At 37.3% G+C, this 26652-nt stretch overlaps 1 protein-coding gene across 2 annotated transcripts in view; it reads left to right on the top strand.

Moving 5' to 3' along the window:
* The window catches only part of PIK3CB (phosphatidylinositol-4,5-bisphosphate 3-kinase catalytic subunit beta), an 85625-nt gene that overhangs the window by 22935 nt on the left and 36038 nt on the right, over positions 1-26652 (top strand). Inside the window, exons 2-8 of one of the 2 annotated variants that reach the window (XM_050902797.1) lie at positions 1353-1472; positions 16723-16908; positions 19773-19998; positions 21615-21838; positions 24556-24738; positions 25001-25171; positions 26067-26144. In XM_050902797.1, the coding sequence (XP_050758754.1) occupies positions 16756-16908; positions 19773-19998; positions 21615-21838; positions 24556-24738; positions 25001-25171; positions 26067-26144 (1035 nt within the window). In that variant the 5' untranslated portion in view covers positions 1353-1472; positions 16723-16755. Of the gene's footprint in view, positions 1-1352; positions 1473-13767; positions 13794-16722; positions 16909-19772; positions 19999-21614; positions 21839-24555; positions 24739-25000; positions 25172-26066; positions 26145-26652 lie in introns of those variants that run through there. The other variant, XM_050902798.1, reaches the window with a different exon arrangement.

Genomic DNA, 26652 nt, shown 5'->3' with positions numbered 1-26652 from the left:
CTCTGTGTAAGCACTGCTCAGCAGTAACGAAAACATCCCTGTGTTATCAACACCGTTTCTAGCACAAATCCAAAACACAGCCCCATACTAGCTACTATGAAGAAAATTAACTTTATCCCAGCCAAAACCAGCACAGGTGCCTTCATTTTTCTCTAGTCTTCCTTTTTGAGTGTTGCCTGCTATAGGCTCCTAGGCTTTAACCATGAGAAGTTTCTGGACTAGTTCATACCTTTATGCACCACAAGGTTGTTTTCAAAAAAGTTGTGCATGGAGCAGTAACTTAATTTTTTCAGACTTAAGCAGATGGGGCAGCAACTATTTTTCCCTCAAAGCTGCTGAAGAAATCTAAGTTGCTTCACAGTGCTCAACATGCTGATCCCTAGAGAGGTTCTGCTCTTCATGGGACAGAGGGAATGACAGCCCTCGTTCCTGATCACTGTACTGCACTGAGTTCCTACAAGCACAGTGTGGACTACTTTAGTGTGGTTTAGAAAAAGAATTGTTTACGGGAGGAGGAGCGTTGTTACATGCTTTGTGTTTTGTGGCTTGGCCTGGCCTACAAACCTGTAGATAATACCAGTGCAAACTGATAGCACGGCTTTGTTCTCAAGCAGGGTTTAAATATTTTTTGTTTATTTCACTTTGCTGAGAGCCTGGTTTGCAAGGTAGAGCTAAATGGAGATGATGTCTTGGCTCTGTGGAGGTATTTTCTCCTGTACATCCGCAGGATGTTGGTAAGAGGAGACCTATTGAACCTTTCTCCTGCTGTTTCACAAGTTGAAATATGAATAGGAAGATGGGATCACTTGTGTCATCAACTCAAATTCTCCACAATAGAACTACAGATGATGTTACATTATTTAAAAAAAAAAAAAACCAAAAACAAACAAAAAAAGCAAAAACCACCTTACAGCCAAGCGTAAAAGAGAAGATGTGGTTAGGAGAGTGAAGGCAACTCAGGCAACTCTATTTCCCTTTCGTCTTTAATTGCAATGGATGTCTGTTGATCTGATCCAAATTGAGTGTACAAAAGTTTAAAAATATTTGTAGCAGCTAAAAAATGTTTTTGACTGTGTAATTCATTATTATGATACCTATATTGTTAGAATAAAGGGCATCTTCTACATATTTTTTCCTTTCCTTTTTTCTTTCTGGTAACCGAGCATTTGAGGATTTGACATTCATTTAATTGTTAGATTGTGTAATGTGAATATGGTACTGTAGTATTCGAAGAGAATGAAAATGTGTAGTTAATTAGATATTTCTGCACAAAAACTTTATGGAGCTATTAAACGAACTATAAATTGCTGATTTTCTCATTTGGTTAATTACATTGTATTTTGCTTTTTTAGGTCACATTTAGGTCATCTTGTGGAGCCTTCTGAGAAAACAAGGGTAATAGTAAGAAAACAATGTTTAATAGAAGTATCTTCACTACACAATCAGACTGAAACAGGAACAGGTTCTCTGGAGTAAGTATTACAGGTTTTGGTTTTTTAGTTTGTTTTGGGTTTTCTGCTTGTAAAGTCAGTAGCATGGTTATTAGGCTATTATTGTATTTCATGTTGTTATAGCCGCATTAAAAAAAAAAAAAAAAAATCAGTGACTCCGTACTCATTTCAGTTGATCAGCTGGTAATGGACACTCTTTTGGACTCTTACTGAAGCATCTCCCATCTTGGAAGCAGTTGTATCTTATGAAATTTAGATGGGCTTCAGATTTTTCTCATGGGTCCTGTGTATTCTGGGTATGGTTCTGAGCAGGAAGTGGCCTAGTATAGCTGTAATTACATATAAACCCCGATTTGCTGGCAAAAGTTAAACCCCTGCCTGTATCTTCCAGGGAATTTGAAAATATAATTGTTTTTTTGGCTGTAACTTTCCACTCCAGGCACTTTCTGTGAGATTTTGGTGTTTTTGTTGTCAGTATTTTAGTATTCGTCTTGTATTGCAGTTCCATCATCCATCAAACTAGCATAAGTCTTCAATTTATGGATCTCAGATATGTCTTTTCTTCACTTTTTCTAGTTAACTTCTAGCATTTGTGAATTCTGGGCTGAAACGTGTGTCTCATTTATGGTACAAGAAGCTTAGCTACCTAACTCAGGGACTGTGGATTGCACCTTTTGGTACTAGATACCTAAGCATTTATATACTGATACAGTATAATTCTTAATTTTTGTGTGCTTCACTTGCTCGAGATGGGAAATGTAATAATTTTTCTGTCACCTTGTTTGCATCAGATTGTAAGATGTTTAAACATATTCTTGTAGAGGTTAGAAACAGGGAAAAATTGCATAATTTTCTGTCTGATGCAGATTTTACTTGTGCTGTGTGATATGTGAATGTAATTCTGCAGGAGTCATTGGAAATACACTTGAATGCATAGTCAGGAATGACAAATATCTGGCCATTAGAACTGAAACGGGGTGGAAAATGGTTTTAGTTTACAGCAAGTACATTTTGGCATATTGCTTTATTGGTAAGAGGAAATGACTCTTCTTAGCTTCTTCTTTAAAAAGGGATGTGTACATGGTGTCATAATTTGGGTAGAAAAATGTCTGTGAAACGTACTCAGACAAGCTAAACTTTTCCTACTTGGTATTTTTTCCAAAGTGTTTTTAACTGGCAGAATAACACATTTGGATGGATGACTTCTTTTTTCAAGGCAGGAAATAAATTATTATAAAATTTCAATTAAACATGGATTTAAAGAGGTTGATGTGCGTGTTAGTTCCCTTTCTGTAAGTACTTGAAGCAAATGCTACAATTTTAAGTCAGCACATGTAAATTTGTATCAGTTCCTGATCTAGGCCATATGTCAAGTGGGTGGTAAACATACTTGTGAAAGGTTCTTGTAGCACCTGATACTTGAATTCTGACCTCTGAAGTTTTCGGAAACTGTGTTGTATGAAGTTACTTATCTTCTACTGACTTACTAGACAACACAGTAGAAATACAGGCACCTGTCACAATGTCCAAATAAAATAATACCTATTTGCTGCTTACACACTTACTTTGACAAGTTAATTCTTGACTCCAGTAATCAAATTACTGAAACAGATGGGCAATAAAGTTGAAACTGAGCTCTCCAAACAAATGAAATGAAAAATGTCCACTGGAGACAGCTTTAGTAATTTAAAATCATTGTATACAGGCTTATGCCAGGCACAAAACTCGCTCATGTGTTTAGTAGCTGGTAAACTTGTGTTTCCTGCCCCTCTCCCCTGCCCCCCCCCCTTTTTTTTTAAGGGACTTAGAGAATTCAGATGTTATAACCTAACATTGATTCTAATTTGTCTTTTTTGGGGAAATATTTTTGAACCCTTTTTGTTTGTTTTGATTTGGACATTTGTGTATGCTTGTACAGATTTCAGTCATCACAAAGTATTTTGCAATTGGAATCCTTCATTAAAGTACTAAAAACATTAAAATAAAGTCTGAGTAGTGTCTGTATTCACAGATAAAAAGCCAGGTGAAGTTCTCATGAAGTGTTAAAAGCAGATGCTGAATCTCACAGCTGGGGAAAAGTAACCCCACGCACCAGTCAGGCCCGGGACTGACTGCTAGAGGCAGGCAGCTACTACAGCCTCTAAAGGTAGCAGCTTTTCTGGGAGTCAGTAGGTTGAGTGTGAGTCAGCAATGCGCCCTTGCGGCGGCGAGGACTAACCACACACCGGGCTGCCTCGGCAGGAGTGCTGCCTGCTGGTCAAGGGAAGCGGTTATTCCCCTCCGCTCGGCACCTCTGAAGCTGCATCCAGAACACCGTCTCCAGTTCTGGGCTCTCAAGAACAAGAGAGATGCTCACAAACGGGAGAGTCCAGCGGAGGGCTGCTGCTGAGGTGATCAGGGGGCTGCAACATGTGACATTCGAGGTGGGGGGTGTGCATGACCTTTGTTTGGAGAAGACAAGGAGAGAAAGATCTTTACTAGAGTTTTCCACTGCCTGAAGGAGGATTATAGAGAAGACGTGGCCAGATATCTGAGAGGTGGAGGGAAAGACAGAATGCAAGTGGCAGAATGCACAAGTTGCCACAAAATAAATTCCAATTGAACATAAGGAAAAAATTTCAGTGTGAGGGTGGTTAAGCCCTGGAGCGGGTTGCTCCTGGAGACTGTGGAGCCTCCACCCATGGAGACTTTGACAATTAACTCTGCAAACTCTGCTTTAACTTCAGTGTTGAAACTAATCTTAGGACCAGGTGACTCCCAGAGGTCCCTTCCAACCTAAATTAGTCTGTGATTCTTAGATAATCTTAATTATTTTTGGTCCTTGTGATGAATGGCCAGGACTACTTTTGGCTTTATTACCATTAACTTCATTCCAAAAGTACTGATTATGTGCGATTTTTGGGATCATTCTTTTCTACCAAAGGGCATTATATTTCAAGTTGTCTTTATAAATGTCATGAAAAAGATGCATAAAATACATCTAAATATTTGCATTAGACTTGAATTGTTGGATTTCTTTCAATGCGTGTTCAGCATTGAACAGTCCTGTTCATATAACAAACAGCTGTGAACAGCCACCGCTGAATCTCTGCAGTGGGTGAGATTGAAGCTGGTGTTGGAAGAAAACTAACTGCAGAAATCCAGACCAGATTGCTCTATGTAAGAAACTGACCCGATCAGGAAGAACGTCTAGTCTGATGAAGCATGTAAAATTTTTTTTTTTTTCTTTCCTTAAAGGGCATCTTTCTAACTTTTAGTATCCATGGCATCTCTGTATATGAGACTTAAGCACAGTCTGCTTATGTGATAGCTCTGTGTTTGTGTGCCCTCCTTTTAGGAGAAAATTTCACTCCTAATTAATTTTCCACGGTTTTTAATTATTTCACTTTTTTACCTCTCTTTCTAGATGCATACGATCTGTCTGCTGGAGAATAACCCTCTTTCCTAGAGGTTTTGATTGAAATATCAGAAATAATTGAAAAGTGAATCTTTTAGTCCCTGTGTGAAGAGGTATCTATATATAGGAAAAACTCAATTTCTGCTCTTAACTTTTTTTATAGCAGAAAGTCATCTAGCTCATAATTTAGAGTCGTAACATTTTAATAGCTGAAGGGAACAGTTGGCTGCTGGTGAAATTTGATGGTCTAGGTCTCCTTTCCTCCATGCTTACAGTGGAACAAGTAATTACTCTGAGTGGTAGAACAGGCAAGAAAATACTAGAGAGCAGAACTAATACTGATTTAATATTTCCTAGTTTTTTTGTTAGACTATTAAGAATTCTTGTACAATTCTTGTATAGCAATGGGGGGACAGGGACCCTACAGTTTCCTTAGTACAATGAATCAATAAAAGCACAACTCCAGATTATTAATGCATCTTTTCAGATTCATGACAGACACATTACATAGTCTTTTTGAATAATAGCTTGGACTGTTATAAAGCCAGACCTTTAGGCTGTAGTTTTATCGACATTTTTAAAAATGAGCTTAAGAACTGTAAAGTGGTAAGCCAGCCCTGGGGCTGGAAGAAACTGTCACTCTTCCTCCACCACTCATCTTGCTTCTGTTTACATCTTCACTTTGCTGGCACAAGCAGTTATGCAGCTTTGTAGGAAACTGACTCACCTGTGTTAAAATGACATCTTTATTCTGGGTTAAGGTTCAGCTCTTTGTCCTCCTTTCCCCTTCAGGCGGACTGTCTAGTCCTCTTTCTTCCCTTGTGCCAGCTCCATTCACTTTTTTTGTTAAGTTTGAATTGGTTTTTTTTGTTTAAAATATCCATGTGAGCATCCCATCATTTAAATGTTTAGTAGAATCTTCTTCTAATATTAGAACTCGACATATCCTAATGTTTCATGGTAACCTTCCCCTAGCGCATAAAATATCTACAGTGATCTGCATTATCAAAAGCAAATTATCTAGGTTGTGAACTAACCAGGTCTAATCTTCTCCCAAATCTTTAGTCTCATCTTACTATCCTGGAGCATACTATACAGAATGCATTGGTCTTCATGTCAGGTCCCACTCCGCCTCCTGCTATTTAAAATTACCAAAATATCTGAGCGAGCTATTTACAAATTTTCCTAAAGGTGAATATACCAGCTATGTTCTCACAGCCCAATTGACATAGAATACTGAATTATTTGACCGGGCTTTTTGCTTTATTTGAGCTTTTCTCCTTCTTGTCTCCCTGACTCTCTTAGTTAAGGTGTCAAATTAACTGTTACTTACATGACAGTGCCTTTCTCATCTGCTGTTTTCTTCCATTTCTTTATATTCCCTCCCATCTTGAGCATGCAGAACCAGATTCCAGTGAACTGAAAGGGGATGTTTTCTTATAGTGGCCCCAGCTTCAGTGTGATCCAGTGATCAAATGCTTCTAAAGACAATTTCAGACAGTAGCATTTAAATGTGAAAGCAGTTTTTCTTCTCCCTGTAACTCACTTTAACTGTACAATACAAAAAGATGGCCTGAAACGCCTTATTTTTATATATATATATAAATGTATCTATATAGTAATTTCAGGATAGAGCAAAGGATAGTCATGAATTAGCTGTGAGAAGGTGTTATGTTACTTTTGTATTTTGTGTTCGTTATGAATGATGTGCTGCCTGTGAATTGTCTGAAGTCTATCAGAAGCCTGGGACTTAGTTTTATTCATTTGTTTGGTTCATCATGAATAATCTTTGGAGGGACCAGGAACTGTGTTCACTTCCCTGAGTAGAAAGTAATGAGGAGTAAGAATTTCCATTTATCCTCATTGTTCAAACCAGTTCTGATAAGTCTTCCAAGTCTGGAATGTCATTTTAATAGTGTTGTTCTCTACCTGTAGACTTGTTTTGCAGGAAGAATTTTATGAACACAATAATCTCATTGACAGCTAGTTTTAAAATAACACTTTCATTGAATCATAGAATAATTTCCATAACAACGGATGACCAGAGGTAATCTAATCTAACCATCTGTTCAAATCAAGTTGCTTAAAATTAAATTAAATTTTAATTTGAAACCAGTTAACATGTTTGCATTTTTTTTCATATCTCTAAGTCCCGTTGAAGCCAACTGCAAATTCAGGTGCTCAGCATTTCTTGAAAACTGGGCCACTTTTATTTGGAGGCATTAATATCAAAGTAGAAACTTCATTCATTGTGGTTTTAAAATCCTGGCTTCGGTTTTTAAAACTCAGTGCGTAATGCTATGGGTGCAGCAGAGGAATAAAGCTACAGAAGATGAACAGGCAAAATAATCAAGGACCATGGGGAAAAAAACTAACTAAATTCTCTTTGTTTGTGGAAAATGAGCTATATTTCATGAGGAGAATGAGAGAATCTAGACTTGAATAGCTGAGAGACCTCTCTTAGTACCAGTTCGAGCACTGTGAGGGAATGACATTTAAATAAGGCCTTTCGTGTTTTCTATACGTAGATATTTTTAGAGAACTAAATGGTGGTATTTTTATTCTGATTTCTGGAGGAATCCTGACTAAATGGACACTTAATTTTCCATTCCATAGGGCCAGCTCATGTGGCAGTTGAACTAAACTGCTGGGAAATATTTATAGTACCACATGATCTTTAAAAATAACTTACCAGGCTACGCTGTAGATGTCTTGAATTCTTAAAATCTTTGCTATTGTAGATAGATAACCATGACATTCCTGGAGTGGAAAAATCTTAGCTTTGCTGAGTTAGGCATTTGTATTTATAATCAAGTTGTTTGTATTTACTTTTTAAATTTGTAAGCAGTTTAGATTGAAATTCACCTGTGCAGCTGTAGAAGGCCAGAACCTTGAGTGGGTTCACTCTTTAGGGCAAAATAGGAATTTCAGTGGCATGGTATGAAGTAACATACAGAATAAACTTTAATTGTCAGTGCATTAGATCCCATCTTTAAAAGAGGGTCAGTATTGATCCTGTGTGAACTGTGAGGTCTAGTGAACAGAAAATACAGTTCTTAGTAGTACATGCATTCTTAGCATAGGTACTTTCTCTTGTCACCTTAGACCTTTAAACAAAACCTAGGTTGCAATTCCATGCTACACCTAATTTCATCCCTGTGACTACTGCTGGAGGGTAATGACAGTGTTCTCACCCCACCCTTGCTTCAGATATGGTGCCTGCTTGTCACAGGGTGAGGCAGGTTGTTCCCTGAGTTGATGGAAAACTAGTAATGTTTGTTTGTATTGTTTTTCTATTGTGTGGCTAGGGAGGTGGGGGACAGCCAAGAAAGGGGAAAAGCAGAACAGCGCTGCTTCTGACTGTAGACTGCCCTCAAAGTGAGCTACAGATAAGGTGAAACTGCATGCAGGAAACAGAGTGACTAGGAGAGTCAGGCTAGTGTCTGAAGGGATCCTGTTATAGTCAGTATAAATACAGGGGAAGTCAACAAAATGGGAGTCCCGTGCAACACTCTGAAACTGCTGCCAGTGTATTGACTGCAGAACAGTCGTCCTGGAACCTGTAAGCTCATAGGCTGTGGCAGCAGCTGTGAATTTGTTACAATTTTAGGAATAGAAGAGAATGTAGTTCTACAGAGCCATGAACTGGCACACTGATGTAATGTATATATTTGACTTCAGAGTCTTCAGAAGAAATCAAAATTCTTTCAAATATAAAGAAGGAGAAATTTTTCCTTTGATTTTTTTTTTTTTTTAAATGCCTCCTAAGTTTCATAGGGCATAAACCTTCCTGCATATCCTGACTTCTTTTCCGTCTTTGCTGCTAGATTTTTCTCCCTTATTTGTTCTCAGATATTTCCTTTATAGCTTGCTCATCTTTTTATAGTACGAGATGTTTACGTAGTTAGAAAAACGATTACAATGATTATATTGTGTAACTGCTTAGTGTTTCTCCTACTTAGACTATGTGATAAGCTGCTGCTGTTTCCTAGAAAATTACTGTGGTGAGATTGTCATCTAGTCTGTTCTGGACAGTAAGATACTGTTTAAACACTGTTCTTGTGTGTCTGCATAGGGTGGCCCGTTTCAACTGCTTTCACTGCTGCAAGGCTTTTTTTTTTAGCCCCTTGACTGCCACATGACAGAGCAAGCAGTAGATAAAAAGCTGCATTGATCACAGTGATGATCATCTTGAATGTGGTGCTTAACAGCTGTAATAACTTATTATATAAAGCAAAAATCTGGATAAGCAGAGTGGTCTTAATTTTTGCATAATCACACCAAGCTAGTTTCTGATATTTGTCCTTTATGTAAATATTCATGTTTTTAGTGAAAAGAAAAATAAATCCAGGTTTGTATTTAACCTGAAGAGCTGTAGATACTTACGGACCCTTAAAATGCACCCTTGTTTGAAAGAGGTGGTGTAAAAGAAACCTACTTCTTAAGGAAACTGACTTTTTCATACACGTGATTTCTTCTCCCCCCCCCCCCCCCCCCCCTTTGCCATCTATTTGGGATAGCATATTTATTTCATCCTGAGAGAACTGTGACCACATTTCAGGGATAGGTGACATCATTTCAGATGTACAATATCTCTTCTGAAGAATTGTCTGAAGACTAGATTTTCTTGGTGCTGTGAGGCAGCCCAGGAGAATAAATGCTATGAGAGATAACAAGGGCGTCAGAATTTTCCTCTAACACTTTATTATGTGGGTGTTTATATTTACCAGCTTCCTTGCAGCTTCTTTTACTTGTCTTTTATTAGTGTTCTTTCTGATTATGCTTCAGGATAATAGATTGAATGTTGCATTGGATTTTACATTGGTGTTCTTTTAGTAACAGAAAAATACACCTCAAAGGATGAGTGTTCAGGGATTTGTGGTGAGTTCACAAGTAAAGGAGAATTTCTAACTTAATGACATAGTGTGAAATTTCATAATTGGTGCATTCTTCAAAATGTTGGTTTTAGAGGAACTTACCTGACACAGATTAATGTTGGGTGTTGATAACAATCCATGTGGATTTGAGTACTTTTTAACGTCTAAGGCTTTTGCTGATCTGATAAATTATTTTCAAAGGAAAGTTCATTGCATTGTTACTCCATGTCTAGTTTTTTGCAGTGCCTCCAGACAGGCGCTCTCTCTCTGAGCATGCTCTTGTTCAGCTCTTAATTTCAGGATAACCTTACGAAATCTCTCCTGCACTTTGCTTTCTCCTTCGTATCTTCTTGGTTGGCACTGTTTTATGTCAGATATTTGCACCTCCTGGATTTAATTCCTTTACATGAGCAAGTTAACTACTCGACGCAGGTAAAACTGAGTTCACCAACTGTTACAGCAGTGGTGTGAAGCCTTTGCAGCTGAGTGGTCCTGGGCTCTCAGGGCTGTCTTGTCCTGAAGTAGTCACGATGGAATTGAGTTTGCCACAAAATGGTCTTGCCTGCCTTCTCAGCAAAATGGGTTTAGCTTCTGAGTGGCTGGCTTAGTAAGGGGACACAACCCCAACGTGTAACCACAGCTTCTGAAACCCTACTGATCCTTTAGTCTAAAAGATAAGTCTTGTAACTCTTGGGGATGTTCTGAATGCCTGGGTTTTGTTAATTGATATCATGTAATGTTCCAGTGGTTCTGCTGGTGACTGACACTTGCTGGAAGTGTTGCCTACATTGTTTTTACAGACTGCTTTTGTACCTGCACTGTATAGCCCGGGCACGCGTGGTTCTAGTTCTGTGTTTTGGTTAGAGAAAAAAAAATGAGAGGGCCACAATTCACAGAAAAACATATGGAGCTTACTTTTGACTGTCATCTTTCCTGAAACCCTTTTAGGAATCAATGAAGAAGCAGCCTGCTTCTGGTAGCCTTTTTGTTTGTTTGTTTGTGTTTTCCTTTTTTGCTTTCCTAGTGGTCTCTTTGGTTAGATGATGAGATATACTTTTGTTGGGGGGTGGGGGGGAAGCTACAAGGTCTCTTGGCTTCTGAAATAAGGCTGTTAGCACTAGAGCAAATTCTTCTGTCTGCCTAGAGATGGTAAGTCCTTTAAAAAACAAAACAACCCCCTCGCCCCAAACCTCACAACAAAACAAGAACGACAACGAAGAACACTGCGCCTGGAAACACATAGCTGTTCTCAGTAGCTGTTCAGGGACTGTGGTCTGTTGGCTGGTCTCTCCTGCTTAAAATGTCTGATTATCTTGTGATCAAGGTCACAATACAGAGGAAAGAGAAAATTAAATTCTGTAACTTTCACATTGATTTCACAGAGGAAAGTCTGACCCTCTGCAGGAATCCATAATGAAGACAAAAATAGCTTACATCGCTTCCATGGTGAAACAATCTGGTTTGTTGGTGAAGCAGTGTCAAGACAAGTGAATGTTTATGGAAGATATGATGAAAGTCTATGTAACTTACTGTATGGTTCACTAAATTCCTCCCTCCCCTTTTACCTAGCTGGAGCTGTGTTAGTGTGAAATATTCATTTTGCTTTAGGCATTTAAAATTTTAATTGTCTTTTACTTGGGAGTTCTTTCTCCCTGTTGAAAGCAAATGAAAGTGTTATTTCATGTGTTGCTTAAGTTGCTCCAAATCTGGGCTGCTGTCACAAGGGATGGTCCCGCCCTGTTCCCAGCTAAGTGTTACCACCACCTTCTTTCTGTATTCAGGCAGCGTGCCCGCTTAGAAAGCGGTTTTGACTGAGAACTAACTTTAAAGAAGAGAAATACCTAAAATCTCAGTTGGATCAGTGCTCTGATCTTGCTGACTGAAAGGGCAGTATGATCTTCTGTCAGTTTTAGCCAGGTGTAAAACCTGCATCTGGAGGCCGTAGTTAACCTGAAGCTCTATGACACAATCTGGAGGCTTGCTGCTGATGAAACAGGAAGATCCTGCTTCCATTCTTTTCCTTTCAGAGGCTCTGGAACTGTTTAGGTACTTCCTTCTGTGAATTGTTTCGACTAGGTAATGTGAAAGAAAATTACTTGTTGATTCCACCTGGATGATAAGCTGAAATGGTTCATGCGGAGACTTGACGTGTGCTGAAGCGGGTGCAAGGCAGGGGAACAGAACTGGACAGCCCAGAGTCAGGGGAGCAGGAGGGAGGATGTAGGCATTCCCCTCTAGCTATCAATGAGCCTGGCACTGTATCACACAGCTTCACTTGGAGTATATTATGAAAACCATGTTATGGCACAGTGTGGAGGCTTACAACCTAGATGTTAACAGCTTGTAGTGATAGTTGTTCCACTTCAGTCTTAATGCTTCGTGCACATACCAGATGTACAGATTTATAGATAGAAAACTCGCAGGCAGTTGCCTTTGTTTGAGAAATCTTGTTGTATGGCTTTGTGTTTGTGTACATTAAATAAGTAAATACAAAGATGAGCGTTACATTTTCTTTCTCTTTTTCTCGTTCTGCAGATGTTCTACTAACTGTGTTCCATTTCTTTCCATTAGTCTAAGCAGCTCTTTCAGAATTGCTGGTATATTAAAATACAAATTGCGTGGCTTTGAGATTAAGAGTGTGTGTGTCTATATATATATACATCTATATGAATCTGAAACGTGTAAGTCAAAGTTTAGAGAAAATTTACACTTTACATGGGAAGGTTTGAATGCTGTCTATCACTGCTATGTACCTGTGACTTAGAAAAGCATTTAGTATTGGGCTTTGCTGCTATTAAATTCACATAATCATTGATTAGATACTTGAGTAGCCAAGATTAAGTACTGTTTTAATTACTTCCTTCTTTTGTATGAGAAGTTGTTTTTACCGTGACGGTAGGCAAGAATAGCTATGAGGTTAACAGCCTGAAATAGCTTTTATTATTATTTTGATTGTTGTTTTCTTTTCCTTTAGCTGGAAGTTGTTTAAAATGTCTCTGGTGTTATTGCTCCCAATTCAGATGGCTTTCTGCCTTTGTTTCAGTTACTAGATGTGACATTGTTAGTTAGTCACTAGTGCCACCACACATTTTACAGTTTGGCCCATGACTCATTCTCACAGCCATCTTATGTTGGCAATCAGTGTTATTCTCAGTATAAATACTTGTTCTCTCTTGACCCCTGTGATGTCAGCTACTGGTGGAAACTGGGTGCTGGCTGTAAAAGACACTAACCTGTTCCCTTGAGGAAGGAAATATTAAGTAAGTGCCTGAAAGCAAGAATAGCTTCCCAGCATGCTCAAATTGGTGTGATGATTGCTCTTCCCTTTTTAATTGGAAATGGAATTTTAAAAGATTCTGATGTCTGTTGGAAGTCCGTAATAATAAACAAGTATCTTACAAGAACTTTGTAACTCTATGCATTGTGGTGCCTAGGATATAGAGTATGTAACAGCATTTTTAAGTCTTGCTTATTTGAACATTTTAAACTCTTGTTGATGCACTAAAGTGGTTTCAGCAATTGCAAATGTTGTGGAAAAAACATCCGAAAGAGGATGAAAATAGAAAAGAACTTTCCTGAATTAAAATAGAAATTATGAACAAAACAACTACATAGAACAGATTGATGTTTTCCTTGCTGCTGTACCAGTTAAAGTAATGCTTTGTAATGGCGATACCACTTTATTTTACCATGATGACCACAGAAAATAACTGAAAATGTGTGTGCGTCAAAGTATGAAAAATCTTTAGTTTTAGATAATTCGGATGATTTTTCTGTGACTACTGTTGTCAGTTACAACAAAATTGCAGCCAAGATTTTATGGGTAGAAGTAGCTGGATGGAGGAAAAGAAATAATATCCCATTTAAATAGTAGCTTGTTAAAGATATACTGATTGGTAATGAGGAACTACACATTTTCCCTAGATTTTTTGGGTACCTGCTGTGTTATTCTAATGACATGATGGGGTTAAATTTTATTTCTTTCCTTTAGACAATTTAAGAGATCACACATGGTGCTACACTTTCCACACCCACTGATGAGTGAAGGGATGGATTTGTAAAGATCTGGTAATTAAGATAAAATATTTTCATACCTGATTTGTTATTTTCACTAGGTCTACACCCCCACCTCCAGTTCTTTTTGTTTTGTTTCAGTCTGGTGCAGTGTAGTGGATTTTTGGGGGGAATGAGGACCTGATGGTGATAAACTGTTATTTGATAATGATGATGATAGGAGCTCCCTAATTGTTGCTTCTATTGAGGAAAAAATATTTTTCCTTATGTATTTATGCTTTTTGAAACTTAGAGGGTTTTTGTTTGCCTTTAATGAAAATTCTACCATATTTTTATCTAGTACAAGCAAAATACTAAGTGATCCACATATTTAGTGTGGTAACAAGATGCGTTGGCAGCAGTCATGCTTGTGTGGGTCCTCACAACTTTGCTAAGGCTGAATGGAAAGGTTTTGAAATGACTTGGGTCTCGTTATTCAGTGTATTTACATGGCAGTTAGAGGTGAGATTTAAGTGTGTTGTCTCATATCTAAGGCAGTTTTGAACTGGCAAGCTGATAGTAGCCCAGCTGCGGTACCAAATAGCTGCTTTGAGTATTTAGCGGGGCTCCATGCGGGTTTTGGACTTGCTATTCCACTGGTGACTGGTAAGCTTTAGGAGATTTCAGTTCTTTCTAGCCAACCCTCTTTCCCTGCTGGAGATCTTAATCTCCTGAATTTTTCCAAATGTCAGATGAGCAATTTTATATATTTACAGTAACAGGAGGGATAGAAACCAGTACTGAGGAATGAGGCAGAGATGGACTGTGAATATTTTAAAGCGGTGATTTAAATGGTACTATTTGCTTAACAATAATGGTCAGTAAAAGTTAGCACTGAGCAGCCCTCTCTAATACGTACAAAATATTAATAGTTTGTTTGTCAGGAAAAAGTTATGCTTCAGTAGTAGTTGATTTTTTGTGCTGCTGGCATATTCTGTTATCCATTGTAGGCACATTCAGCTTTCTCCTATGCTTGTTTGCTTGCTTATTTCATTGCAAGCTGTCTATATCGAGCAACGGATTACAAAGAGACTTTCTGAAGTACCACTTTTGCATTTCTCTTTTCAGTTAAGGATGATGATGCATATGACAATGAATTGTTTGATTTAAAAGCCTACCAATTTTAAAGAGTTGAATTTCTGTGAAATAGGAGTATCAAACAAATTTAACTCGCTATAAATGAAGTGTTAACTCCTGCATATCATAAAGTTTAGATTTAGTAGCTGGTGGTGTGACTTTTCCCAAACTAGGCTGTTTTATAAAGAAAAAAGATAAGCTGGAGAGGGAGGGGAATGGAACACCTTTGTATGGTGTAGTTGGTCTTCTGGAGTTTTGTGGCGGGTTCAACTATAGTGCGTTATAAAAAGATTTCCTGGTTGCTTGTTTTGGGGAGAAATGGTAATAAAGTGCTTCGGGATTGAAAAGCTGTATTCATAAATGCATATACATTTGGAAAGTTTGCACAGCATGATAATTATCTGTAATTCAATGGCATGACCAATTTAAGCAATCTTGTACTGTGTCTAGGTATACCTTTGTATGTTCAGCACCTGTAGAAAGGGTTACCTTTTGATAATGGATTTTGCCTAGTGTCTTAACAAAGGGGAAAATACTGTGTGTCAAACAGACTTTAGCAATGTAGTCAGCAGCAGTGACTGGATTTCAGAAGGCTGTTATGCTAATTTTTTTTTTTTCCTTTGCCGATGAGCTTGTTTGAACTGTGATGTATAAAGTTTGAACTGCTCTGTGATGTATGAAGAACAGCAGCCCAGTGTATTGGTTACATCCTGCTTTTTCTGTTGGTGCTGTAATAGGGGAAATACCTTCAGTTAAGCAGAACAGGCCTGATTTCAGAGCAGGGAAGGGATCTAGAAGAGAAGGGAAGGCGTGATAAAAGTAGTGGAAAGCTGTAATAGTAGTGACGTTGCACATTCTGGCTTTTTTTTTTTTTTTTTTTTTTTTTTTTTTTTTTTACAAATGGTGATTTCCCACATCTCATGATGTCCAACAAGAATTGGAAAGGTGTAGGGGTAACTTGCCTTTATTGGAGAAGTGCTTTACAATAGTGTTTTACAACACTTCCCATCCCTTTGTCAGCTGAAGAGCATTGTCTGGTTGAAGAGGAAGGTAAATACTTCAGTGAATAGCGATTGAAGGGAAAGCATCTTTAGAGAGTGGTAATCAAAAGATAAGACTTGGAAGGTCAGAAGAACTAGTGGTAGCACTTAAAAGTAAATAAAAATATCTTGAAATACGAAGGACAAGTAATCAGGAAGCCAGTGTAGTGAGTTGAAGTAGATCACACAAAGGGTTTCCCCCTACCCTGCAGTGGATGTAGTTTACACAGTGGGTTGAATTCATAGGAGATGATCTTTCTTTAAGGGTGAAAGCAAATTGAGATAAATATCTTTAAAGGAAAATGTCACTTTCTAATAGAGTTGAAGATGATTTTCCTGCTATTAATATAGACTTTCAAGTTGAATATGTCACTCCGGCCACATTTGTGGACAACTAACAGCATAATTTTGTTTTTGCAAACTTCAACTTGATCATGTGTTTTAATATTAAATATTGCCATGCTTCGTCCAAGAAGCTTGCTTTGATTGTATTTTGTGCAGGTAAATAGAAATTAATTTTAGATTTTCTCGAAAACTAACTTTGTTTTAGCCGACCTCTAATTAGTTAGTTTTTTATCTTATTACTTTGTCTTAATGATAGAAACATCTCAACAGTAGTGCTTTACCAGGCAAGTGCTTTTATTATACTAAATGGAATTAATGAGTAAAACTATGCTTATGTGTTTGCAGTACTGGCATTTGAGACCCCAGACTTGCAAGCTAAGCTGTACAAGCAGGCTTATGTAAACTTTCCAAAGGCTTTAAAATGTGTGTCTAATTATAGAAGGTTAAGTATACTGAATTTTATTTTTTTTTTTTCCCTTAAGGCCATGTGGTTATGATATTATTGAGATTCCATAATGCCTCCTGCCGTGACAGACAGCCTTGACATCTGGGCAGTGGACTCACAGATTGGTGCTGATGGCTCAATATCTGTGGACTTCCTGTTGCCCACTGGAATCTACATCAACCTGGATGTCCCTCGAGATGCCACCATATCTCATATTAAACAGGTAATACCAAATGGTCAATTAACTTAAAAGTTAACTTATATTTGGAGTGAGTGCTGTTTCTGATTTTTATGTGCCTTTTGGCAAATCAAGTAATGAATTTGAGTAGGCATAAAAAATAATGTATTGAAGGCGCATGCACAGCAGATTGATTAATAAAGATGTATTTGTGTCTGGGGGTTTGGAATGTTTTTGGGCAGATGGCAAAGCTTGTAGAAATTACGTCTTGCTAATGGTTACACTTCAGCAGAGATTATTCTAATAGCTCTAGATTAATACTGTATTGCTACATCTAAACCTTTTTATAACACATTGGTAATACGTTGTACATTGATTTAACATTTCTCTGATTAGTGTGCAAACAGTAGACGCTGTGTCTAGTTTGATTTTTAATGTAGAAGTCACAGATTGTGCTCCCACTTCTTTTGGTTGACACCAAAGATGGATGCTTTAAAACCTATGTATGCCACTTCTTAAAGGTTGTGTACAAGTGCCTTGTTAGGGCATCACTTAAAAAGTGAGGGAATACTCAAATCAAAGGAAGGGGAGCATGTAAGGAAATAACCACAGATATTAAAGAATAATCCACTGACCTTTTATCAGATAATGGCCATGTGAGGGCATTTAGACAAGTTACTGTGGAATTAGGTAGTGGGTGAATTACAACACCAGGTAATCTGCTCTTTAAGCATAATAAGCTTCTAAAAGAAAATAAAGAAGTGTGATTTCTCATTCCATTGCATTGCCTGGTAAATAAGTACATTGTTTTTCATTCCTGTTCAGTCTGACAGTATTCACTTCTTTATAGGAATTATTTTCTTTGTATCAGTAGTAGCTTCATATAATTTATTGTACTCCTAATTTGCAACTTTCTAGACACTGAAGTATTTTTTATGCAGTGGACTACTTAGTATTTTAGAAGAAATGAGAGTGCCACTAGAAATTGAAGTGATCCAAGAACTAAGTTTTGTGCTGTACTCAAATACTTGAAATAATTCTGACTGGAAAAATGTTGCTGTTTTAGTAAAAGGGTAATCTGGGAAACTACAGGTTAGTTGATGGGTAAGATAATGGAATAGCTGATAGTGATTTCAACTGATAAAGAATTTAAAAAACAAGTGTGTAAGTGACAACAATAACAGACTTGAACTAAGCTGTCTGATTTTGTTGATGGTTGTGACACATTGAAACTGAATGTGCTATAAACAGATACTCTTGATATTTAGCTGTTTTTCAAAGAAAAGGAATGTTGATAATAACTACAGAGGTCTTTCATGGAAATCACTGTATTTGAAAACAAAACAATAATGAAGAGTTTGACGGCATACTGGATTAGTATCTTTGCTCCCACCACATTGCTGTGACAAGCCCTAATTTGTGGACCCTTGGATGTATAAATAGAGGACTTGAGAGCACATGTAAGGAGTTTATCTTGTATGTGAAACTGTTAAGATTAAAATAAGAGAAAAGAAGAAAAATAGCCAATTATTTGAGGGCTGAAGAATTTTTCATTTCTGTAGACTTTATAATTCTACTAGGCCAGTACTTTGGGTGATGGCAAATGGCTGCTTTCGGTGGAAGTCAGTTTCAGAGACTTCATGGCTTTTTAAAATTTTACAATCATTAAAGGATATAATAAGTACCAGTAGCTGGAAACGGAAGTTAGACAGCTCGGGGGGGGAAGGTACAGATTTTTAATCAATATAATTAGCTATTGGAGAAGAACACAGAGGCAATAATAGATTTAGTCTTTTGATACCTTTGAAGTTGGAATTTTTGCTCTACACCAAAGGTAGTTGCTGGATTCAGCTCTCACTCAGCTAGGCAAAATATACTGGAATACATTTCTGGAAGGCAGACATTTCTGGAAGGCAGAATTCATTGCATAATTCTATGAAATATATGCAGGTATGTTCAGTTTGGCAAAAGGACTTCAGTTCAGCTTCAGTTGTTTGAGAAGAGGTTTTTGCCATTGCATTATTGATCCTGCAGTTCCTGTTTCAAAATAAGTTTCAGAAACAAATCCATAAAATGTAAAATTAGGACAAAAATATTCTCACAGATAAAGATCTGAATAGTATTTAGGTCGGGAGAGCTCTTTTTACTTCCAATTCTGATTTCTGCTAAGGATTTGATATATTTTATGTATTTGATACATTGGTGTTACTTAACATGTAATCTGCTACTTAAGTATTCAGTTCAGTAAAGCATTATTTAGTGTTCTGTGGGTGACTTGCATGTCTTAGTGGCCTGCCAGTAATTTACAAATAAATTTACTTCAAGCTTCTCCAGACAACAGGGAATTTTTTATTCAGGAATTAGTTCCATAGTGGGAACTTGTTGTCTATATATTACAATAATTACTGGAAAAAGAAAGTATAGATGTGTCTTGAGGGAGAAGGATTTTGGTAGGAAGCTATAGGAATGGACGGAGGAGAGTGACAGTTTGCTGGTCAGTGTTAAGAACATCTGCCTCCAAAATCAGTAAGTGCTTTGTTACTGTATCAACAGCCGCGATCCTGCAACTTTACTGCAAATAGGACTATATTTGGTCAATCCCAGGATAAGCGTCAGGATGAGGGTTAGTGCTGCCCTTCTCTCATCACCTTATAGTACTTGTCCCTATGTGTTTTTTACCACTGGGATATTTATGCACACAAGTTGCTGCTTAAAAATAACCTCAAGATAGAGCCTACAAACAAGACAAAGTAAATATATAATGATATATAGGGATAAAAATGAACCAAGTTAGCAAACGTTACTCTTATGTTCTTTTGGGAACATAAATGGAAATTAATGTTATCTTCAGTGCCATAAGACGTGTCCGTGCTTTCTTGTTTTGTTTCCTTTATTTATTTTCTTTGCAGCTGTTATGGAAGCAGGCACATGCCTATCCACTCTTTCATCTCCTCATGGAGATTGACTCTTACATGTTCTCATGCGTGAATCAGACTGCTGTACATGAAGAATTAGAGGATGAAACACGGAGACTTTGTGATGTTAGACCCTTTCTTCCTGTCCTTAAACTAGTGACAAGGAATTGTGATCCAGGAGAAAAGTTGGATTCCAAAATAGGTGTCCTTATAGGCAAAGGTAATTACATTTAATTTTTTTGAAAAATAAGGGTAAACTTTGTTTTGTATGAGGGTCTTAATTGGGCAGGTAACAGTGGGAAAAATTTAAAACAAAATATTAAAAATTAAGTATGACCCTGACAGAATTTCTCTTTCTCAAACTAATACTGATGTAGTTCAAAAGACTTTAAATACTCAAGATGAAACATTTCAAAGTTGTTGAAAGCTACTTTCTGTATTATGTTTTGGCACTGTATTGTATTACTACATCAATCAAGAGCAAATTTTATCTTACTAGATGAGGGGAAAAATCTATACTATTGTTACTAGGTGAAGGAAAGCATAATCCCTGAAAAGTGTTATCATAAAAAGCCTAATAGCAAACTGGATACACAGAAGGAACTAGAAATTATTGTGGTTTTGTTATACATGGTTTCTGAGTTGGTTAACAATATAATTCTTGGTTTTGCTCTCAGTTGTGGCGCTGATTTTCAGCAGACAATGAAAAGCTATTTTTAAAGGTTTCACAGTAACTTGTTCTTGATGTTATTTCAGAATTTTCAGCTTTTAAATCTACTCGGTTATACAACCAAGATTGACAGGGTCGTGTGAGGTCATACCTCTTGTTTTAAAACAATGAACCATTGTTAGCTCTTTTATAAAGACTGCAGGTTTTGTTTAGATTTCAGCAGTACACTGTCTGCCTATTTGTTAAAACTGACAATGGAAACAGTTAGCCAGTTTAACCATTCAGACATATTCTGACAGATTCTGAGAGATTCACATTCTTTGATTGACTATTTTGCTTATTATAGCTGTACCTTACCAGTGGAAAAAATATGTTCCTGTCTAAGCTTCTAAACTTAGTGTTTTGTTCTCAAAAGGTGTTCAGTGCTTTGTGTAATTTGGACAATGTCCTTCAAAGTTCAGGAGAAAAGAAAGAAGGAAACGCTTGCAGGCCCTGTACTTCCTGAAGTACCAAAGAATCACAGCTGTGTGGACTCTCCACTGTGTTTTCTCTCTTTACATATTTTAGAAAAAGAACTTTACAGGTCTTGGATTGGTTGAAATTTCAGTCCTGTCATTTTCACTTGAGTAGCAGATTTTAATCACAAGGAAAATTCAAGAATAAATTTATCTATTTATGGTCCCACTATCCTTCTTTTTTGACTTTTTATGCAAAATAAAAAAAGATGATGTCATCTTTCTGTGGGATTAAAAAAACCAGTTTGCAAACACTTCTTCCCCTCTATGGTCTTTATGATGCATTTGCTGTGCTTTCTTTGCATTTGCTCTTGTGAGGAGAGACTTAAAACTTTCCAAACTATCTTGAACTCAGGGTCAGGTTGACTTTTCCATTTAATAGTACCTAAGAGAGGCATTAGTTCTTGCTGTTTAAACTGAACTCTCATGCCAGGTTGCATGGGAATTGTCCAAGTAACTTTGGAAGTCCACTGATGTACAGGAACAAAGTAGAACCCAACTCACTTTTGAGCACTCATTTTGGATGGGATGTCTGAAGAAAACCACTTATGTAGCCTTAACTTAAAGATAATAAAGGTTTGAATGGGATGGTATATAGATGGGCAGTATTTGTACAGGTATGTATCCTTTTGCTTGCTTGAATTCTTTCAGGTCTCCATGAGTTCGATGCCTTACAAGATCCTGAAGTGAATGACTTCCGAGCTAAAATGCGGAGAATCAGTGAGGAAAAGATTCAGTCACTTGTGGGTCTCTCCTGGATGGACTGGTTAAAGCACACTTACCCACCAGAACAGGAACCTGTTATCCCAGAGAGCTTCCAAGATAAGCTCTATAGTGGAAATCTTGTAGTGGCTGTTCATTTTGATAACTGCCAGGTAGGAATGGTTCTTCATCACATTTCATGTACTGTTCTTGGTCCTGATCTGAATTAGCATGTGATTAGCATGATCAAGGATGTAAATGAAATAGAATACTAACATTATGGTATTTGCTTTAAAATGCAAATTCTTTCACCAGGGTCCTTGACTCTTGAAAGAAAGTGAGGACGCGAACCTACAGTTGTGAACTGAACTTCTAAAGTCAAATTACAGTTCTAAAGTCAAAATGTACAACTTGTATATTCTATATTATGTCACGTTTGTTTAAACATAAAACATAATTCAAAGTTGTCAGGACTTTTTTTTTGTCCAACTGTTACTGTGTTGCTTTACTAGTGTTCAATGTTAGGCTCGGGGGATGCTGGTGAATTGGGAGGCACCATATTCAACACACTACTCTGTGTGTGATTCATTGTTCAACATCTTTGGGGTTGATCTGCTAATTAGGTTGAGCAATACATTTAAAAAAAAAGAGGAATTAGTATTCCCTACGCTAGACATGCATGTAGACAAATAAAACACCAGCTGAGACTTAGAGTTACCTTTTTGTTTCAGCTAACAAATCAGTAGCTTATTTTTAAAATAACAACCCCTTTAGTTTCCACCTGAAATGATTTAGCTTCAGTTTTTTGATGTTGAAGTTTTGATGTTGATTCTACTTGAGTCCAGCATTCCCATTATTAATTTTTGCACTGTGTTCTTTTGGATAACAGTGAGGGATCATCCTTGGAAACCTTAAAAATCTCACAAGTGTGTAAATATATCAGGCTATATTTGGTGTCCATTTTGACCAAGGTGCTAGATACTGATTTTCTAATGATTCAGCTGATTTTATTTATAAAACTATATTATTTCTGATGGTATCTTTTTTAACTTAAAAAATCCAAAATGGTAAAATCATATCTGACTCTGGAAACACGAAGTGCAGAGGCGAATACCAGGTTTAGTCACCAGTAACACTAGCTGATGTTGGATGCATAGGTGTTTTTATGACAAAACCTTTTTCTAGTCCTCTTTGGCTTGGTAGAGGACTCGTAGTTGTCCAGGAGTGAGAATATCTCTGTGTTTGTCAGCTTTTGATTAAAATATTGTACATATATGCATATTATAACAGTACAAAAGCAGTGCAAAAGTTCATGCTGGTGCAGAATGTATTTGCCTGCCACTCTAATAGCTTAGGCTGCTGACATTTCAAATGTTTTGAATGCTTCTGCTGCCAGTTCTGACCTTCAAAGCTATTAACAGTTCAAATCTGAGCTGCTTTTTAAAGCAGTAAACTCTGTTCCAGACTTTACTACTTACACTGAGTACTAGAATCATCTCAGGAGAATTAAATAGGAAGGTATGGGGACTGTTGTGTTCTTTCAGTAGGAACGCTGCAAGATTGAGAGAAAGGAATGTTAAAATACTTTTTGTCTAGAATGCGTGGGTGAGCTGTAAATGCTACCTAGTTGTCTCTGGAGCAAGAGAGAGAGACTGATCCCCATTTCTGTGACATGCGTGTAAAGACCTACAATTTGGAAGTAAGGCAGCTGTCATAGAGCCCCCAGCTTCCTGGGAAGAAAAAGTGTCATTCCCTGTCTACCTGCTATCAGTTATGATAGGAGAAGAAAGCCTTCACAGTTTGGCAGCTTTCTGAAAGGGGGAAGCTGTTGTGAACCGTGCAGAAACTGAGAAAATACAGAATTAATTTTGCCTGACTTCACAGAGTTAGATTTTTTCCATTAGGGCAGCTTGGCTTCTTACCAGTAAACTTCTATATAAATAAAGCACAAGTCAAAAGAATGTAAGCCAGACAACACTTCACACTTGTAAAAAAACCGCTTTTAGAATGCTTACATCTTCAGGAGTGTGTGTGTAAATAAAAAAAATCAAAACAAAAACCCAGAACTCGCTGAATCAACCTTTGCAAATAAGCGTGTGCAGAGCATAATGTGGTAGATGAAAGATTTCACAGAAGACCTTTTACATTAGGAACTTTAAATGAATTTAAACCTTTTTTTTTTAAGTTTAAAAAAGAAAGTAACTTCTTACCTTTACCTTTTTAGAACGCATCAAAATTAGAGATACTTTGGAAATATGTAGATAGCCTCTAAAAGTTTGATTAAAAATTTTCTTTGAAAATGCACAGTCTTCCCATGTTGTATTCAGAATGCTACAGATATTGGCTGCTACCCCTCTTTTCTGCACCCCTCCAAATAAGATGGTGGTTTTGTACATAAATCGCACTAACAGTTTCTTCTGCTTTATTACGTGAAGCTTTCTTTTTCTTCTGAGTACAGTGGTACCTAGAAAGAAGATAACTTGCTAGTGGCCAGAAAGAAGAAAAATTAACACATCTATTACTGCTAAACACCTTGAAATGTATGCATGATTTATTGTCTCCCTCATTCACATTCTAAAATACGAGCTTCTAGGTTAATATCCTGATCTAGAAGTCTTTAAATCACTGCTGAATCAATTAGATGAAGTTCGGTGTTCTTAAAAGTACTTCTGATACTATAAAAGTTTGGAAATTGACCATTTTGCAGCTTCTAGGGTGACTATTGCTGTGATTGCACTGAAGATGTAGATGTTAACTGTAAGTGTTAAAATAGACTGGTTTTAACAGTTAAGTATTTTCTACCTATTTTATTGTGTATGCTATGATTTAAGCCTTGTACGTCTGACTATGACGAGTTTGACATTCAGTATTCCTATTTGTGTTTTGTTAGGATGTATTTAGTTTTCAGGTGTCTCCTAACATGAATCCCATCAAGCTGAATGAGCTGGCAATCCGAAAACGTTTGACTATCCATGGAAAAGAAGATGAGGAAGTTGATCCTGCTGACTATGTGCTGCAAGTTAGCGGAAGGCTAGAATATGTTTTTGGTGATCACCCATTAATTCAGTTTCAGGTACATAAAGCTCTTTGGAACTTACCGTAGCAGTTCTCTGGTGCCTTGGCCAAAATTTGACCTTGCTTCCTGTGCCATTGGATGGTCAGCTGTGCTGAACAGTAATACACTTCCTCCTCATGTCTGCAGCCCTCTCCAATTGTAAAATACATGTGCACCATTTCCTTTGTATCTTTGTAATATACTGTTTCTTTCTTTGCTTTGAAAGTTGCTGTAGAAATAGTCTGCTAGCTGATAACAACTGTTTTCCATGGGCTTTTAGTATATACGCAACTGTGTGATGAACAGGACTCTTCCTCAGCTGACTCTTGTTGAGTGTTGCACCATAAAGAAAATGTGCGAGCAGGAGATGATTGCCATAGAAGCTGCCATAAACCGAAAATCATCCAACCTTCCTCTTCCTCTGCCACCAAAAAAAACAAGAACAACAACTGTAAGTTGATACAGAGAATATCTTAATACCCAAAAGGAACAGTGGCTTGTGAAATTTAAATCATAATGCCTGGGATTTGTGCTACTACTACTGTTTTCCAGTGTAGGTCACCTGGGTCTGCTCGGAGCCTCCTGTTGCTTGCGAGAAGGTTTACATCAGAAATAGCAGACCTTGAGGCTTTTTGGAAACTTCTTACCTTCCCTTGCCTCGTCCATACTCCTTCTCCCCCCACCGTCTCCTTTCCATTGCTATTGATTCTACTTTTAATCACAACCCAGAAGACCGGGTAATAATCTGTTACTAACAACTGGAGAAGTTATTGCGGAGAACCTGGATTCTCCAGCTTCAATGCAATGTGTAGGCTCCGCTAGCTTGGGCAGTAGTGGTCTGTGATCTCTTGTATTAGCCCAGATGTCTTGCATGGTGTTGCCACTTCAGTGATGGCAGCTTTTGCCCTAACGTACATCTAACTTTTCTTTTAGTATGGTGCTTCCTTTATTGCTAAACTTATGGCCTTACAGCACAGTTATAATTTACGTACTGTCATTCTAAGAAATGTAGACAGATTTTGCTCTATTACACACTCTGTGTGTATTCAGAATGAACAATAAATTTGAAGGGTTATTCTGAATTGTCAGCAAGTAGTACTCAATGTATTTTCTCACCCCACTCCCCTTTCAACTGAGTGTTTTTTCTAACTTTTTTTCCCTTTAGGGTATCTTGTATGCTCTTGTAGTTATAACTGATATATTTTTTAAGATTTCAAATTTATATTTTTAAAAATGCATCTTTAGTTTGTATTTATGACTCTTGCTTAAAATGCTTAGCTTATAAAATAGGTCTCAATATGTTACATTGATTAAGAATGAACTTGTATCTTTGTTTCCCTTCTCAGAGTGTATGGGATATTTCTAACCCTTTCAAGATTATTCTGTTAAAGGGTAATAAACTAAATACAGAAGAAAATGCCAAAGTAAGTAACTATGCCTAGTGTCAGAAGACGTTCTGTTCATCGTTTTAATGATTTTCAATGTTTAGTGAACTCAAAATCCTACAGATTTCAGTTCAGCAGAAGTGTAAGCATTTTTAGTTATTCCCAGTTATATTGGTAGTATTGGTTAAAATCTTGCTCTATTGCTAAAGTATTGTTTTATTGTGTGAAGTTGGATATGTGCATTAGAACATTATCAATAATCATGGACAGTATGACACGAATGTTCATATGGCACTTGATTTTTTTTTTTTAAGATGGTATCTGTAAAGTGTGAAATAAGCTTATTCGAACTAAACTGTCATAAACATCTGACAAAGAGAAGTAGATTAAATATTAAACATTTTTCAGTGGAACGTAAGGTATTTTTGTAGTCCGGAATATATTCGATGTGTATCTAAGCATGGACTTCATGCTTATGTACAATCTGTCTTATTTTCTAAACATGCTGAACACAAAAAAAAGCTTAGTATCACTTCCTGTAAAAATG

The sequence above is a fragment of the Gymnogyps californianus genome, chromosome 10 (genome assembly GCF_018139145.2).
Source record: "Gymnogyps californianus isolate 813 chromosome 10, ASM1813914v2, whole genome shotgun sequence".
Lineage (NCBI taxonomy): Eukaryota > Metazoa > Chordata > Aves > Accipitriformes > Cathartidae > Gymnogyps > Gymnogyps californianus.
This window is presented reverse-complemented; position numbering and strand designations above follow the sequence as displayed.